The 15,666-nt window shown below is 39.4% G+C and overlaps 3 protein-coding genes across 17 annotated transcripts in view; 1 reads left to right on the forward strand and 2 right to left on the reverse strand.

Annotated features, from left to right (window-relative positions):
* Positions 1-5,615, forward strand: part of PRIMPOL (primase and DNA directed polymerase) — a 44,152-nt gene extending 38,537 nt beyond the window's left edge. For 10 of the 13 annotated variants that reach the window (XR_003119376.1, XR_003119377.1, XR_003119378.1 and 7 more), the window contains 3 exons: positions 1,676-1,758; positions 1,843-1,889; positions 5,187-5,605. Coding sequence is in view for 10 of the 13 variants with exons in the window: in XM_025384637.1 (XP_025240422.1) it covers positions 1,676-1,758; positions 1,843-1,889; positions 5,187-5,444 (388 nt within the window). In the remaining 3 variants the exon portion in view is untranslated. Of the gene's footprint in view, positions 1-1,491; positions 1,530-1,674; positions 1,759-1,842; positions 1,890-4,870; positions 5,036-5,186 lie in introns of all 13 variants that reach the window. The other 3 variants (XM_025384640.1, XM_025384636.1, XM_025384644.1) reach the window with 3 other exon arrangements.
* Positions 2,997-3,473, reverse strand: LOC112624243 (40S ribosomal protein S15a). The gene has a single exon (XM_025384648.1). The coding sequence runs from the start codon at positions 3,445-3,447 to the stop codon at positions 3,055-3,057; it is 393 nt and encodes a 130-aa protein (XP_025240433.1). The 5' UTR covers positions 3,448-3,473; the 3' UTR covers positions 2,997-3,054.
* The window catches only part of CENPU (centromere protein U), a 44,500-nt gene continuing 33,579 nt past the window's right edge, over positions 4,746-15,666 (reverse strand). The window contains exons 9-13 of one of the 3 annotated variants that reach the window (XM_025384646.1): positions 13,557-13,635; positions 13,288-13,335; positions 12,000-12,061; positions 8,611-8,767; positions 4,746-6,060 (exon numbers count right to left, since the gene is read on the reverse strand). In XM_025384646.1, coding sequence (XP_025240431.1) covers positions 5,947-6,060; positions 8,611-8,767; positions 12,000-12,061; positions 13,288-13,335; positions 13,557-13,635 — 460 coding nt within the window. In that variant the 3' untranslated portion in view covers positions 4,746-5,946. Of the gene's footprint in view, positions 6,061-8,610; positions 8,768-10,657; positions 10,686-11,999; positions 12,062-13,287; positions 13,336-13,556; positions 13,636-15,666 lie in introns of those variants that run through there. The other 2 variants (XR_003119379.1, XM_025384647.1) reach the window with 2 other exon arrangements.

The raw sequence follows: 15,666 nt of genomic DNA on the forward strand, positions 1-15,666 counted from the left end.
ATATAAAACAATATTGTGGTTTTCATGGGAATTTCCCTGATTAATGAAGTTGAGGACTGGATAATCAAATTACATCCACGCACATCAGAAATCTTGCCCAGTGTCAAGCTTTACTAATAATGTCAGAATACAAGGAATGAAAAGGCACAAATGGGGCAGAGCAAGGCCCAGGGCATCTGCTCTTTCTGATTCACGCGGAAACCCGAGGCAGAAGTGCGCAACCCTGCGCACAGCGGAAGCGCCAAGGTTATGACTCACCTGCACTGTAGACTCCAGTTGCACAGCTGGGTGACATTTCCGGAAAGCGTGCCTCGTAATGCATCCATTCCAGACTGACTTACCAATGCAATTCTAAAATCAGAAACCTCCCGCAAAGAGCATTCTGTAGGTAAGGACTGAACGCCTAGCATTTGGTCCAGAAGTTCCCAGATTTTCTTGGTTCATGGTTCCCCTGGTGTCTTTGTTTTTTCACGTTTTCTCTGAGGCCGAAAGAAATACCTGAGCTCTGGTAATGAATTTCAAACAACTTGGTAAGTGTTTATGTCCTAACAGTTTAGTGGCAGTTTGAATAACAGTATCCATTAAACTAAAACAAACAAAAAACCAAACTTTTATTTCATTCTTAAATACTATTACTTATTAATGGGATGTATACTCTCCTTTTTTTCATGTTTTTGAGACAGGGTCTCACCCTGTCACCCAGGCTTGAGTGCAGTGGCATGGCCCAGGCTTGAGGACAGAGTGCAACGGCTCACTGCGGCTTTCATCTCCTGGGCTTGAGCAATATTCCTGCTTCAGCCTCTCGAGTAGTTTAGACTACAGGTGTGCCACCATGGCTGGTTAATTTTTAAATTTTTTGTAGATGGGGTCTCTCTCTGTTGCCCAGGTTGGCCTCGAATTCCTGCCCTCAAGCTATCCTCCCACCTCAGCCTCCCAAAATGCTGGGATTACAGGTGTGAACCACCTCGCCAGGCCTATGTATGCACTCTTAAACTTTGGAATCAGATTAGACACCGGCCTCCCTAACTCATACCTTGTTCTCCGTTGATGTAATAATGGTGCTTTTTTGAGACGGAGCCTTGCTCTGTCACCCAGGCTGGAGTGCAATGGCGCGATCTTGGCTCACTGCAACCTCTGCCTCCCGGGTTCAAGCAATTCTCCTGCCTCAGCCCCCTGAGTAGCTGGGATTACTGGTGCCCGCCACCACGCCCGGCTAATTTTTTTTGTATTTTTATTAGAGATGGGGTTTCACCATGTTGGCCAGGCAGGTCTCAAACTCCTGACCTTGTGATCCACCCACCTTGGCCTCCCAAAGTGCTGGAATTACAGGTGTGAGGCACGGCGCCTGGCCTGATGTTAATGGTGCTTTTTATTACAACCACACCCCAAAACCCAGCTCTACAAAGATGCAGCTGTATTATTTGGTGAATACAGGTTGAGAATTGTTGTATCTTCCTGGGGGAACTTTTGTATCTACTTTTTGCCCTGCAGTTCATTTTGTGTGATTTTTGGCAACCACTGTTTTGGTTGATATCTATTTTTATCCTTTCACTTTTTAATTTTTCTCCATCTTTGTAAGTTTTAGGAATTTTTTTTGGAACAGCATGCAGCTGGATTTTGTTTTCTACCCAGTCTGGGTATTAATATTACTTTTTTTTTTTTTTTAAACATAAAGGATTCTGGTTGATCTGAAAAATGAAGTTTGGTATCAAAAATGTCATGACCCTGTATGTAAAGCAGAAAACTTCAAATCTGACTGTGAGTTACTAATTTTTACATTTACCACAAAGTAAAAATTCGATAGCTATAATATGTAATAGTTTTGCTGTCTTTCTGATTCAGGTTTCCCATTGCCTGCTGAAGTATGTCTCCTGTTTCTTTTCAAAGAGGTAAGTACAGATTTTAGTCTTTCTCCTTACCAGGGAGTTATTGGTACAATAGTATACCTGAGCCATGAGTGTCCAAATAGCTTTGAAACCCATTTGGTACCTTGTTTTCACTTATGACTGTATTGTAGGAATATATTGTAGTGATTTTCCCATTTCAGCACATACCTAATACACACCTTGTTTTTCACTGCTGCTTGAGAAGGTGTACAATTTCATCAGTCCCAGGCATTTAAGAAGTTTCCCATATTTTGCTTTTCGAAGTAACAAAATACCCATCTTTGTGTTTCTTTGAACATTTGTATCTGTAGGATGAATTTCTAGAAGTAGAATTGTGTCAAAGGGCATATTCAGTTTTAATTTTGGCAGGTATTACCAGATCGTCAAACCAACATTTTTCTCTTAAAGATTTTTATTTACCCAAATAATTAACATGCATTGTAGAATGAAATGAAAATACATAAAATTAGGTCAGGCACGGTGGCTCAGGCCTGTAATCCCAGCACTTTAAGAGGCCGAGGCAGGCGGATCACTTGAGGTCATGAGTTTGAGACCAGCCTGGCCAACATGGAGAAACCCCATCTCTATTAACAATACAAAAATTAGCCAGGTGTGGTGACCCATGCCTATAATCCCAGCTACTCAGGAGCCCGAGGCAGGAGAATCCCTTGAACCCGGTAGGCGGAGGTTGCAGTGAGCTGATATCATGCCACTACACTCCAGCCTGGCAGACAAGAGTGAGACTGCCTCAAAAAAGAAAAAAAAAAAAACCAAAAACCATAAAATTAGGAAATACACAAAAAGCAAAAGATGAATCTTCCTCACTCATTTGACCAGAGATAAATGATACAAATGTTTTGGCATGTACCTTCGAGAATTTATGTGTTCATTGTGATAGCACACATACTATTTCAGTTTTTTTTCTACTTGAAGTATCACAAATATCTTCAGTGGCACAAATTGCTCTCCATGCAAAGTATAGGATATTAGACCTCCACAAATAATTTGAGAGCACCTATTACCTCACACTTTGCCAACAGTGCTTGTTTACCTCGAATCACTACTCATCTGGTAGGCAAAAATGCAGTACCTCAGTTGTTTTAATTTGCATTTTTTTTTTTTTTTTTTTCCATGAGGCATTTTATTTGTAAATGTATGTATTACATCCCTAGAAAAAGAATCCCAGGATTTTCCCTCCTGTGTGTTTTCGTCTTGCTTCTTCATGGTCCATGATGCCAGCTGAGGTTGTCAGTACAATGAAACCAAACTGGCGGGATGGAAGCAGGTTATTCTGCCATTTTTCTAGATCTTTGAGTTGCACATCAAATCTGGGGCTGATCACTCCACACTTGTTTAGCCTGCCTGTAAGGTTCACAACAATTTTCCCAGCTCTGTGATCATCAATGATTTCAAATTCGCCAATGTAACCATGCTTCATCATCACAGTGAGAAACCGGACGATGACTTTGGAGCACGGCCTAATAAGCACCTGGCGTTTGCCTCTCTTTTCGGCATTGTTGATGCTCTTGAGAGCATCAGCCAGGACATTCATGCGCACCATTGTGGCGGCGCGGAAAGATGGCGGAAAAGCTTAATTTGCATTTCTTTAATGAACTTTTTTCAGATTCACTATTAGTATTTCTGTAATGAAGTGCATGTACCTGTCCTCTATCCATTTTTCTGTAACTTTTTTGCAATAACTTAAGTACTCTTTTTGACATATTTCTTTTACTTTTAGGTTTTAGTTTGTGTTTTTGGTTTTTTTGGTCACATCTATCAGCTTTTTCCTTTATAGTGTTATGGTTAGAATAAAGTTACCTGCTACAAGCAGAACAAGTGATTGGGTTTATAGTCTAGAAAATTCAATCTGGTATCTACTCAAGTTGTAACACATGTCCATCGAAAAAAAACTCCATCCGTTTGAAATGGTGGAAATTCCATTCTTGGTCTGCAAGAGCTGGACATAAAATAACTGATAGCCAAATTCTCTGGCAAAATGCCAGGTTAAAATGTGTGTTGAAATAAGAACAAAGTAAATTTTAAAAAATAAACTGTCTCCCAGAGGAGGAGGATTTTATCATCCTTGTTGGTCTGGATTGTGATTTAGATATTTGTGGTTGCAGTGGATTTTTAAGCTTTTTCCGCTTATCCAGTAACGTGTCAAAAATGCCAAGTTGAAAGTACCATTGGGGTACAGTATTACTACTTGGACATAACTGTTTAAAATAATAAAAGATATATAATGAACACCATGTACCTATCACTTGGTTTTCAGTTAACATTTTGCCTCGTGCTTCATCTGGTTTTTAAAAAAATATTTTAAACTAAATTACCAGTTGGTTTTATTTATACCTGCTTTTCTATTGCACTGATCATTTTATTTCATTGGTGACCTGATTTTAAATTTAATATAAAGGTCTGACCTACAGAAATGTACAAGAATAAGGAACTCTGCTGTCTGTCCTTCATTGAGATTTGCCATTTGTTAACATTTGGCAACATTCGTTTTCTCCTTCTACTGTATATTCATATGCATTCTTATTTTTGATGACTCAAACTGCAGACATCAAAACCCTTCATCTCCTAATATTTAAGCACGTAGCTGAATAAGACCTTCTGTAGATTTTTTAATGAGAGGAGGGTATCATGTTGCCCGGGCTGGTCTCAAACTCCTGGCCTCAAGCAGTTGTCCTGTCTTAGCCTCCCAAGTAGCTGGGATTACAGGCACGTGCCACTGCACTGAATAAGGACATCTTTACATAAATAATTTTTTGAGAGGATCAACTAAATGTCTATACTGACGACATTCTATGGTAAAATAATTGATACAATACTATTATGTAATATACAATCCAGTCATATTTTGGCAACTGTTTTTAATCTTTTTTCAATCCATGTTTATAATTTTCTAAATACTTTAAAATTTAGAGCATGGGTAGTAAGTCCATTGTAAAGGTAGCAAATTTATCTTGATTTGTCTTCAGCTGGACTGTCCACTTGTTAAAAAATTAAATCTACTCTTGCTCTTCCTCCATTGGGGAATATTGAAAAGTATGTGTCACAGCACTGCAGGTAATTTCAAATTTGGAGTTTCAAGTGTGTCTGAGCTTCGGTGCAGCAATGTTTGCATCAGTGCACTCATTCCCACCGTGCGATATCGGAGACAGCATTCCTTCAGCATATTCACTTTAGTATCTGTCACTTAATAACTTACTTCAACATAGAGTATATGGTTAAATCACATATTCTGAGTAAATATTTTCCTGTCCCACTCTCTCACACTTCCCCACTGAAATAAAGGAAGAAGAGTTGACAACAGATGAAGCAGATGAAACTAGGAGCAATGAAACCCAGAATCCTCATAAACCATCCCTTAGCAAGCTGTCAACAGGTGCATCTACTGATGCTGTCTGGGATAATGACATTGATGATGCTTATTTTTTAGAAGCTACTGAAGATGCTGAATTAGCTGAAGCTGCAGAGAACAGTCTTCTCAGTTATAACAATGAAGCGGATGAAATTCCTGATGAGCTAATTATAGAAGTATTACAAGAGTAGCTAATTCACTATGGACACTTTTGTCACCAGGCTATAATTTGCCTGATGTCTGTGAGATTTGATAAATATATCATTCAACCTGGTAAGTTTTATCACTTTGCTTTCCAATTTTTGTTTTTTACTTCTATGAACCAATTTTATTAAAAATTACCTTTGATGTACTTAAATTCAATAGAAATCGCCTTAACTAATCAAAATTACATTCACATCAACTTAATTTTACAGGTTTATTACAGCTCATATCTGGGGCTGATTAAGGTGTCAACATTTTTAAATTACTCAAAATATTAACCAGAAAAGATGATTATGGCCTCTAAAACTATTGGACAAACTAATGCTATTTAACATTGTTCACAGCCATTTAATTTGAATAACAAATTTTAGATTCTGGCAAGTAGGCCATAACTTCTTTGCAAAACAATTTATTTATAAAAGTACAGTTTCAGACGGTAACAGCATGAGACTAGTCTTCCTATGGGCACATTTTAGTAGATTGCTCTTCTCATTCCTGGTCAAGGAGCTTCTCTAACTGATGGTTGATATTTCGCAGATGGCTTTCGGCTCCCAAAAGTGTTCTTGCTTTAAATAACAGGGCTGGAAGGCTGGATGAATCATACTGTTGAAAGAAAAAAACTTATATAATTAGCAATATCAAAAACTTACAACCTTGTCGTTACGTAGCCCAGTCTTATGACCAATGCAAATTTTGATTGAGCTTTCCATTAACTACTCCTCTCATTTTTAACTAGGACCATTAAGACAACTGGTTTTAATCCATTTCCTTAAAACATAATTGATCACAAAGTTGCTAGGGAGCTGCTCTGCAAAGCTTGAACTGATCTTCTTATCCCAGAAGACCAGTTGATTCAAAGAACTGTATCATCTCTATTACTGAAGACAGGAAATCATGCCTGGGACACGTCAAGGCTTGGTTTTGGCAAGTCTGCTCGTGCTGTGTAGGGTCTGCTTGATATCATGTCTATTTTAAAACACAGAAAACTGTAAGATAGGTTTTACTTTAACTAAAGAACTAATGGAATGAGGACACCAGATCCATAAAAGTTCCTAAGAAAAAAAAAACCCCAAATCTATCATCTCAAGAAATTATTGGATCAATTAAATGTCTCAAAGGTTGCCAATCCAAATGTTCTTAATGATTAAAGTTAAAATTAGAACACAAACCCAACATAAAACACAACATCCAACTCATGATTTTGAAATAATTAACATTTTGAGACGGAGTCTCACTCTGTCAGCAGGCTAGAGTACAGTGGCGTGATCTTGGCTCACTGCAATCTCCGCCTCCTGGGTTCAAGCAATTCTCTGCCTCAGCCTCCCGGGTAGCTGGGATTACAGGCGCCCGCCACCAGGCCCGGCTTTTTTTTTTTTTTTTAAATTTTTTAGTAGAGACGAGGTTTCACCATGTTGGCCAGGCTGGTCTTGAACTCCTGACCTTGTGATCCACCCGCCTCAGCCTCCCAAAGTGCTGGGATTACAGGCGTGAGCCAACATGCCCAGCCCCGATTTTGAAATAATTAACAAAGTCAAAATTCCAGTTGCAAATTGTATCTAAGGGTGCATGATTAAATTCCCCTTACAGAATTGTATCATACTTTGATAGTTTGCTGTTTAATATCATGTTTTCAAGATGACAGCAGAAAAGCTGTCATGCTGTGACTACCACACATGATAATGAAATTTTATACAAATATTTGACAAACTAATGTGTTCAAGCTCCCATGGGCACCTGCTCTAGGGAGGGATAAAGGGGAAGAAGTTACATTTGTCACTAAATGTTTAGAGTAAGACATATGCCCAAATATCTACACTCAATAAGGCAAAAGTGACAGTTACTACAAGGAGTGCAAGAAGGCACTGAGGTCATGCCAAGAACAGGATGCTCATCCAGTGGTGTTTTCCAGACAAGGCAGAGACACTAAACCTCGCTTTTAACTAAAGTATTATGTTCAAGCTGAATCAATGCTACAGGTAACTTCCCCAAATTTAGTAACCAAACTCCAAATCGTAAGCTTTGGACTAGTTAGGTAATTTTAAAAAATACCTTTAAAAGCATTCTATTTCCAGATCTCTAATATATGAACAAATCTTAGGCTCAGGAAAATTAACTTAGATCAGTGTCAAAACCTTAACATTGAATTTAGAAGTGAAGAATACAAATCTGATCATAAAATATGTATATATTACATATAATTATACATATTTTATATAAATTATATTAGGGTATACAAGTTTTTTCCCTAGAGCTTAAACATTTCTATTAATCTGAGGCAGATGGCGTAACAGTAGCAAAGTCTGCAGTAAAAATCCAGAAGCAACTACAAAACGTATTAAAACAATAAATATGTTTTCCCATTATATTCCCTTTTAATGTTTCTTAACTTTTTTTTTTTTTTTTTTGAGACAAGGTCTTGCTCTGTCACCCAGGCTGGAGTGCAGTGGTGCGATCACAGCTCAGTGCAGCCTGGACCTCCAGGGCTCAAGTGATCTTCCCACCTCGGCCTCCTGAGTAGCTGGGACTACAGGCACGCACCACCACACCTGGCTAGTTTTTGTATTTTAGTAGAGAGAGGGTTTCACCATATCGCCCAAGGCTGGTCTTGAACTTCTGGGCTCAAGGGATCTACCTGCCTGAGCCTCCCAAAGTGCTATGATTACAAGTGAGAGCCATCACACCCGGCCTGTTTCTTAGCTTCTAAAATCATACCTACCACTTATATGGAAAAATAGCTTGTTTTTCATATGTAAAAGACGCTGTGAACATGGGCTAGACAAAACAGAAAAGGTTGGTCTTTCAAACATGGCTGAGTGGTCTTATATGAATGAAAATTATAATACAGCAGAGTGTGATTTTTCAGTTGAGATTTATACACAGAATATAAACTTCCCTTGATGAAATTCAGCTGTCCGAGTGAAAATATCTTACACGAATCAGCAATTCTGGACATTACTCCTCCAGCCTTCATTAAGTAGCTAAGAAAAGTGCTGATATAATGAAGTTTCACTGGCTTACAGCGGTACTATTTTAGGTGGACTCTGTAATTCTGTCTCTGCATTTGTCTTTCCCCAAAGCTTCTGATACTCTAGCATGAAAATGCTCTCCCGCAATCATCTTCTGAAGCATGGTAAAAAGTAAAATTGGAATTACCGTTTCCTTTATGTTTGGTTCTTTTGCTTGAACATCCGAATAATCTTGATAAAGCTGTTTTAAATTAGATAAGAAATATGCTGCATTCCTAAGGGAAGACTTTCTCTCTTTAAGTTCATCATATTTTGTTTGTAGTTGTTTCAGCTGTGGCTCTAACCTAAAACAAAAATAAGTGACATATAATAAAATGTACCAGCCTATCGTGTGTGAAACTGAGGTTGTACGTACACTGAGCGAGTGTGAAGAACCGGGGTTGGCCAACTAGATGATTTGCTTTGGCTCTGAAACTATGAATGTGTAAAAGATTCTGGGTTTCAGTTTAAAATGTGGGAAAAAAAAATCTCTGAAATACAATGCACAATTAATAATTAGCAGTGACATTCACAGAAGAATATTCCTTATAAATGTTGAAATTCATCAAGCCATTCAAGTCTTCGGAACTACTGGATCAAATGTATGTTTGGCTAACATTCAGAGGCTCGTGCCGGAGGAGCCAGGCACTACAGTCTAACACAGAAACCACGGACAAAAAGCTTTCCCAGTGCTCCTTCCTCTTATCAAATCTTGTCCACTTTCCAAAGTCTAATAAAACCAGTGGAAGACGTTCAGTGCCTGGATGAAAACATGTGACTTTGGGCAAACTGTTTCATCTCAATGGCTGAGTTTCTTCACCTATAAAATAAAAAGGTATAACTTGGGTTTTATGGACCAACAAAAAAAATGAGGGGCAAAGGCGGCAAATTTTGTATTTTGCCAAATAAAGATTTAAAACACAACTATTCTCTAATATAATTTCATAAAAACCTTTTTTTTTTTTTTTTTTTTGAGACGGAGTCTTGCTCTGTCACCCAGGCTGGAGTGCAGGGGCATGATCTCAGCTCACTGCAACCTCCGCCTCCTGGGTTCAAGCGATTCCCCTGCCTCAGCCTCCCGAATAGCTGGGATTACAGGCGCCCACTACCACGCCCGGCTAATTTTTGTGTTTTTAGTAGAGATGGGGTTTCAACATGTTGGCCAGGCTGGTCTCAAAACTCCTGACCTCACTGATCCACCCGCCTCAGCCTCCCAAAGTGCTGGGATTACCGGCATGAGTCACGAAAAGTCTTCCTTAACAATTCTTTACATTGAACAAATGCAGCGCTGGGGAAAACTCACTACTGAGCTGGCAGTCGCGGTCAGGAGTGCTGAATTTGGAGTCAGTCAGCTGACAGTGAATCCTGGCTCCCCCACTACCTAGGGCTGCGCCTCTGGGCAAGTTACCTCCCTGTGCCTTAAGTTTTCATATGGCAAGTTAAAATAATGATATACCATAGTTTTTCTTATTACACCTTTTCAAAATACACTTCTCAACTTCTAAATTTATATCTAGAAAAGAAACAAAAGCCTGTGCTTTAGGTTTTCATATAGCAAGTTAAAATAATGATATACCATAGTTTTTCTTATGCCTTTTCAAAATATACTTCTCAACTTCTAAATTTATATCTGGAAAAGAAACAAAAGTCAGTCTTTAAAACATGTCTCAGGCCGGGTGCGGTGGCTCACATCTGTAATCCCAGCACTTTAGGAGGCCGAGGCGGGCGGATCACGAGGTCAGGAGATCCAGACCATCCTGGCTAACACAGTGAAACCCCATCTCTACTAAAAATACAAAAAAAAATTAGCCGGGTGTGGTGGCAGGCGCCTGTAGTCCCAGCTACTTGAGAGGCTGAAGCAGAAGAATGGTATGAACCTGGGAGGTGGAGCTTGCGGTGAGCCCGAGATAGCGCCACTGAACTCCAGCCTGGGCGAGAGTGAGACTCTGGATCAAAAAAAAAAAAAAACCACAAAAAAACACAAAAACTCATCTCAGTAGTCTCACACTGAAGACAAGTGTAACCAGGCACGGCCTGACTATAGCTATAACCACTTGTCTCATAGGACTGTGATGATGAGTTAGCATAGAAAGCGTTTAGGAAAGTGCCCTGCCACAGAGGAAGCTTGTAAATGTCAGCTTTCCTTGTTATATTTGCCTTTAGTTTTCTTATTTTGGCCTGGGTCAATGAAAACCTTACCATAGGCCAGCACCTGTCCAGAGACTCGATTTAGAAACCAACAGATTAGACAACTGCTTTCTCCCCCTTAAACTCCTGTGGCAGTCTCTCTTTTCTTTTTTTTTAAGACACAGTTTCACTCTGTCACCCAGGCTGGGGTGCACGGGCACGATCTTGGTTCCCCGTAACTTCTGCCTCCCAGGTTCAAGTGATTCTCGTGCTTCAACCTCCCCAGTAGCTCACATTACAGGCGTGCGCCACCACACCCCGTTAATTTTTGTATTTTTGAGATGGGGTTTCACTATGTTGGCCAAGCTGGTCTTGAACTCCTGATCTCAAGTGATCCGCCCACCTTGACCTCCCAAAGTGCTGGGATTACAGGCGTGAGCCACTGTGCCTGACCTAGCAGGCTCTTTTTTAAAACTTAGTTTTGAATGAGTTTTTAAAAGTTTCAACTTTTAATTATACACATTATTTTCTGACAATTATCACTTTCTTTCTCAAGCTATTTTTAAGCTCAGGAACAGACAGCACAGCTAGCACTGTTTTATTACCAAGACTCTAGCTCTCATGACAGCCATGGCCTCAAAACATACTTGTGGGCTGCCACCTGATGTGCGCTCCAGTCTTCCTAACCAGAAACTGGGGGCAGCCCTGGCCTGCAGGGCCTGGTAAGTTCACCTGGCCCACACTTGGGAGTGGATTCACATGCATGCCACTCCAAGGCATACCCTTCGACCGTAACAACATAAACAACTGTCAACACTTACACAGCACTTACTGCGTGCGCCTGTCCCTGTGGCGCACTTTCTATATATGTGCTCATCTAATTTCCACAGCACTTTCTATATATGTACTCATCTAATTTCCACAGCACTCTATGGTTTTCACATGTGAGCAAAAGTAACCAAAGACAGAGGCAGAACTTGAGAATACCGAAGTCTAGGTATGATGATGATGACGCCTATATACAAAAGAGGCAACTGAGACACTGGGACACCAAATAACTTGGTCAAGGTTGCGCAGCCAGTAAGTGGCAGAGCTTGGGTTCAACCCAAGCAGTTCAAGCAGTTTAATGCGTAGATTCTAGAATTCAACCCAGGCGGCTGAATTCTGGAATCTAGGCATTATATCTCTTAAGGCCAGAGCTGAGAAATCTGTGGAGATAGATCAGTGTGGAATTCTCCTTTGCCAAAAGGTGGGGCAACTAGGCAACATACCCTGCCTTCACTGAGTATCGGAGCTTGAAGATAACCTGGGCTTTAATACAACACAGCAGCAAGTGTCACTCCCCTAAATGACACACCATAATGACATCCTTTTAGGTAAGTGCTCAAACAGGATTTGATAGTATCTTACCGAAGCAGTTCATCCTGGACTTCAATCATACGCTGCCTTTTCTTTTCGATATCTGAAATCATCTAAGTAACACAATCATTTGTGTTAAAATTAATTTGTAACTGTTTGAGCACTGCCACATACGCTGCCAGGTAATGAAGTGCAGTGGAAAACAAGACAGACCCAATTCTTACCATCACAGACTTTGGTCTAATGGGGAAGACAGACATTACACAGAAACAATATGTATTTACAACCTGTGATATGTGCTATAAAGGAAAAGAAGAGAGAACTCTGGAAAAGAAAAGCAGGGGTATCTACTTCAGAATGACCAGAGGAAAGCAGGAGGAAAGCAGGGGCCAGGTCTTTACTGGACCCTGTGACCTGTAAAGTGAGGAGATTTTATCTAGGTGCACTAGGAAACTATCAAAGCAGGGGAGTGTTGTGATCCACTCTGTATTTTAAAAGGAACATTTCAATGTATTTTATTATCTCAGTCATCGAGTCACTTTTAGTGACTACGTAATACTCCACTGTTAGACATTCATAATGTTCCCATTCGGTAATAAGTAATGCAGAAATGACCAATAAAAGATTAAAACTGAAAGAAAAACAAAAACATCCCAGAGCTTGCAATCACTGGAAGGAAACTGTATGTATTTCAAGTCTAGTTCTATTTTAAATGCAGAGGTGGACTTCCACTCCTGGATTCACCTCTGACGCTCAGAGGCATTTGGTCCAGCCGTTTCCAGGTAAGCAAAGGAGACTCTCGTGTTGGCTGGCTTGTCGCCCACTGCAGACCCAGTGGTGTATAGTTTATAGGTGGTATAGCAATGAAGCAGCAGAGCCAGGACTAGACATGAGGTCTCCTGACCCTTAACCCAGTATTCTTCCCAGGCTGTCCTACCTGGGACAGTTCTTTATTCTAAAAGGTTGTGCTTTTCGACGTCCGCAAAAGCAATAAATATATATTAATATTTATCCATATAAGTGGTCATTTTGGACTTGGTAGTCTTTTAAAAGCTAACTTTGTGACATTAATAAAAGGCTTAAATTTCTGTCTTTAATTATAAAAACAATTATTTTGACACTTGTGCAGCCTTAGGAAACAAAAGTGACTAGGATCCCCATTCCTTACCTTGCATTAATAATACCAACCATATCAACCATGAGATCAACCAAATAAAAGCCTGACAAGATTATGAAATCTACTCACACTCTAAAGGCTGTAAACCCAGAGTCAAGTCTTTACATAACTCTACATGTTAGTATTGACTCTATGATTCTAATCACATACATCATCATTTACCTTAGCATTCTTCCTTTTCAGATTTTTCAACATCTGGCTTTCTTTAAGCTACACAAAACAAAAAATACATATGTACATTATTTTCCAAAAGTAAATGTTAGTTTCACATGTATCACATTCAGTTAAAAACAGTTATGTGGAATATGAACAGTTCTAATGAGTTTATTACCATACTGCCAACAAATGCAAGCTTTTCTAAGACAACAATATGCTGCTTCAGGATTAGTGAAAAAAACCTTAGACCAACAAATTCATGTCAGTGAGCTTACCAATTTGATGACTTGTTCTTTAACGTTAACGTATAATGTGTCGATGGCTGCCCTACAAACTTTAGATTCTGTTCTTTCTCTGTAGAGGAATTAAAAAAAAAAGTCTAAGTACCATGATGGATTTTGAAAGGTGTTTCATTTGCTTAGCATATAAACAAACATGTACATACAATTTGGCATATACCTTTTTTATTTTAAAAATATCTTTAATCTCATTTTTTTATAATTTCAATTTTTTACATTAAGGGATTTGTTATATGGGCATACTGCATGACACTGAAGTCTGGGGTACAACTGACCCCATCACTCAGGTAGCGAGCATGATACCCAACAGGTTGTTTTTCAGTCCTTGAATCCCTATTCCCTCTAGGAATCTCTAGGATCTACTGTTGCCATCTTTATGTCCATGTGTACCCAATGTTTAGCTCCCACTTATAAGCGAGAACACGCAGTATTTGGTTTTCCGTTCCTACAATAATTCACTTGGGATAATGACTTCCAGCTGCATCCATATTGCTACAAAGGACATGATTTTGTTCTTTTTTATAGCTGTGCAGTATTCCATGGTCTACATATACCATATTTTCTTTATCCAACCCACAGTTGATGGGCACCTAGGTTGATTCTGTCTTTGCTATCATGGATAGTGCTGTGATGAACATATGAGAACACCATTTTAACTAAGATGGCAATGTTCAGCCTGAAAAAAATACTGGAAACACGTATCAGCAAAAGAAAAAGAACAAATACATTTTTCTGTAAGCCCTCTGGTACGGGGTCATCTTAATTCCCTGATACTAAACAACCTCACAGGTGATACCAAGTAAGGTAGAAATGCTTATGGCTAATCCCAGTCTTTTCCTACTACCTGAAAGACCCAGCAGACTTTATTCCCTCCCTCTCTGCCTGTTAGCAAAAGGAGGAGCAACTGTGTAACACATTTGGACTAGCCAAAAAGTAGCCATAAATCAGGTGATAGTTCTTCAGAAACTATAAAACTGACTAAAAGAAACTGCCTCAGGTCTCTGTCGCTGGGGAGGAGATCTGGTGGCCAGTCTCTGATTCTTCTGGCTTGGCTCACTCACCCATTAAGATGGCTATTATTTTAAAAAACAGAAAACAACAAGTGTTGGTGAGAAAGTACAGAAATAGGAACCCCTGTGTTGCTGGTGGAAATGTAAAACGATATAGTCACTGTGGAAAACAGTATTGGCAGTTCCAAAAAAAACAAAAAATAAAATAAAATAAATTAATTAAACATAGAATTACCACATGATCCAGCAATTCCTCTTCTAGGCATATACACAAAAGAATTGAAAGCGTGGACTTGAATATCAATTGTACATCAATGTGTGTAGCAGCATTATTCACAATAGCCAAAAGGTGGGAACTACTCAAGTGTCCACTGATAGATGAGTGGATAAAGAAAATGTGTTAAAATCATGACCATATAACAATGTCTCAGTCAACAATGGATGGCACATACAATGGTAGACCCATAAAACAATGGAGCTAAAAATATCTTATCACCTAGTGACACTGTTGCCATCAAAATGTCATAGCACAATGCATTATTCACATACTTGCCGCGATGCTGGTGTAAACAAACCTATAGTGTTGCCTAGTTGTGTATATAGTTAGGTATACTGCATAAAACTTGATAATAAATTACCAAGTGCCCCAAACAGGTATAACATTTTTTATCTTTTATTTATTTATTTTTTTTTGAGATAAGGTCTCACTCTGTCACCCAAGTTGGACTGAGTAGTGTGATCATGGCGCACTGCAGCCTCAAACTCCTCGACTCCAGTGATCCTCCTGCCTCAGCCTCCCGTGTAGCTGGGATTACAGGCATATGCCACCATGCCTGCCTAATTTTTAACTTTTTTGTAGAAAATGGGTCTCATTATGTTGCCCAGGCTCATTTTTTATCTTTTATACCATATTTTTACTGTACCTTTTCTATGTTTAGATACACAATTTACCATCACGATACAATTACCTACAGTATTCAATACAGTGACATAGTATTGAATGAACTTGCTGTCCAAGTGTGTATCCTGGGAGGAACAGGCAACACATCATATAGCCACGGCATGTACTAGGCTAC

The sequence above is a fragment of the Theropithecus gelada genome, chromosome 5, assembly GCF_003255815.1.
Source record: "Theropithecus gelada isolate Dixy chromosome 5, Tgel_1.0, whole genome shotgun sequence".
NCBI lineage: Eukaryota > Metazoa > Chordata > Mammalia > Primates > Cercopithecidae > Theropithecus > Theropithecus gelada.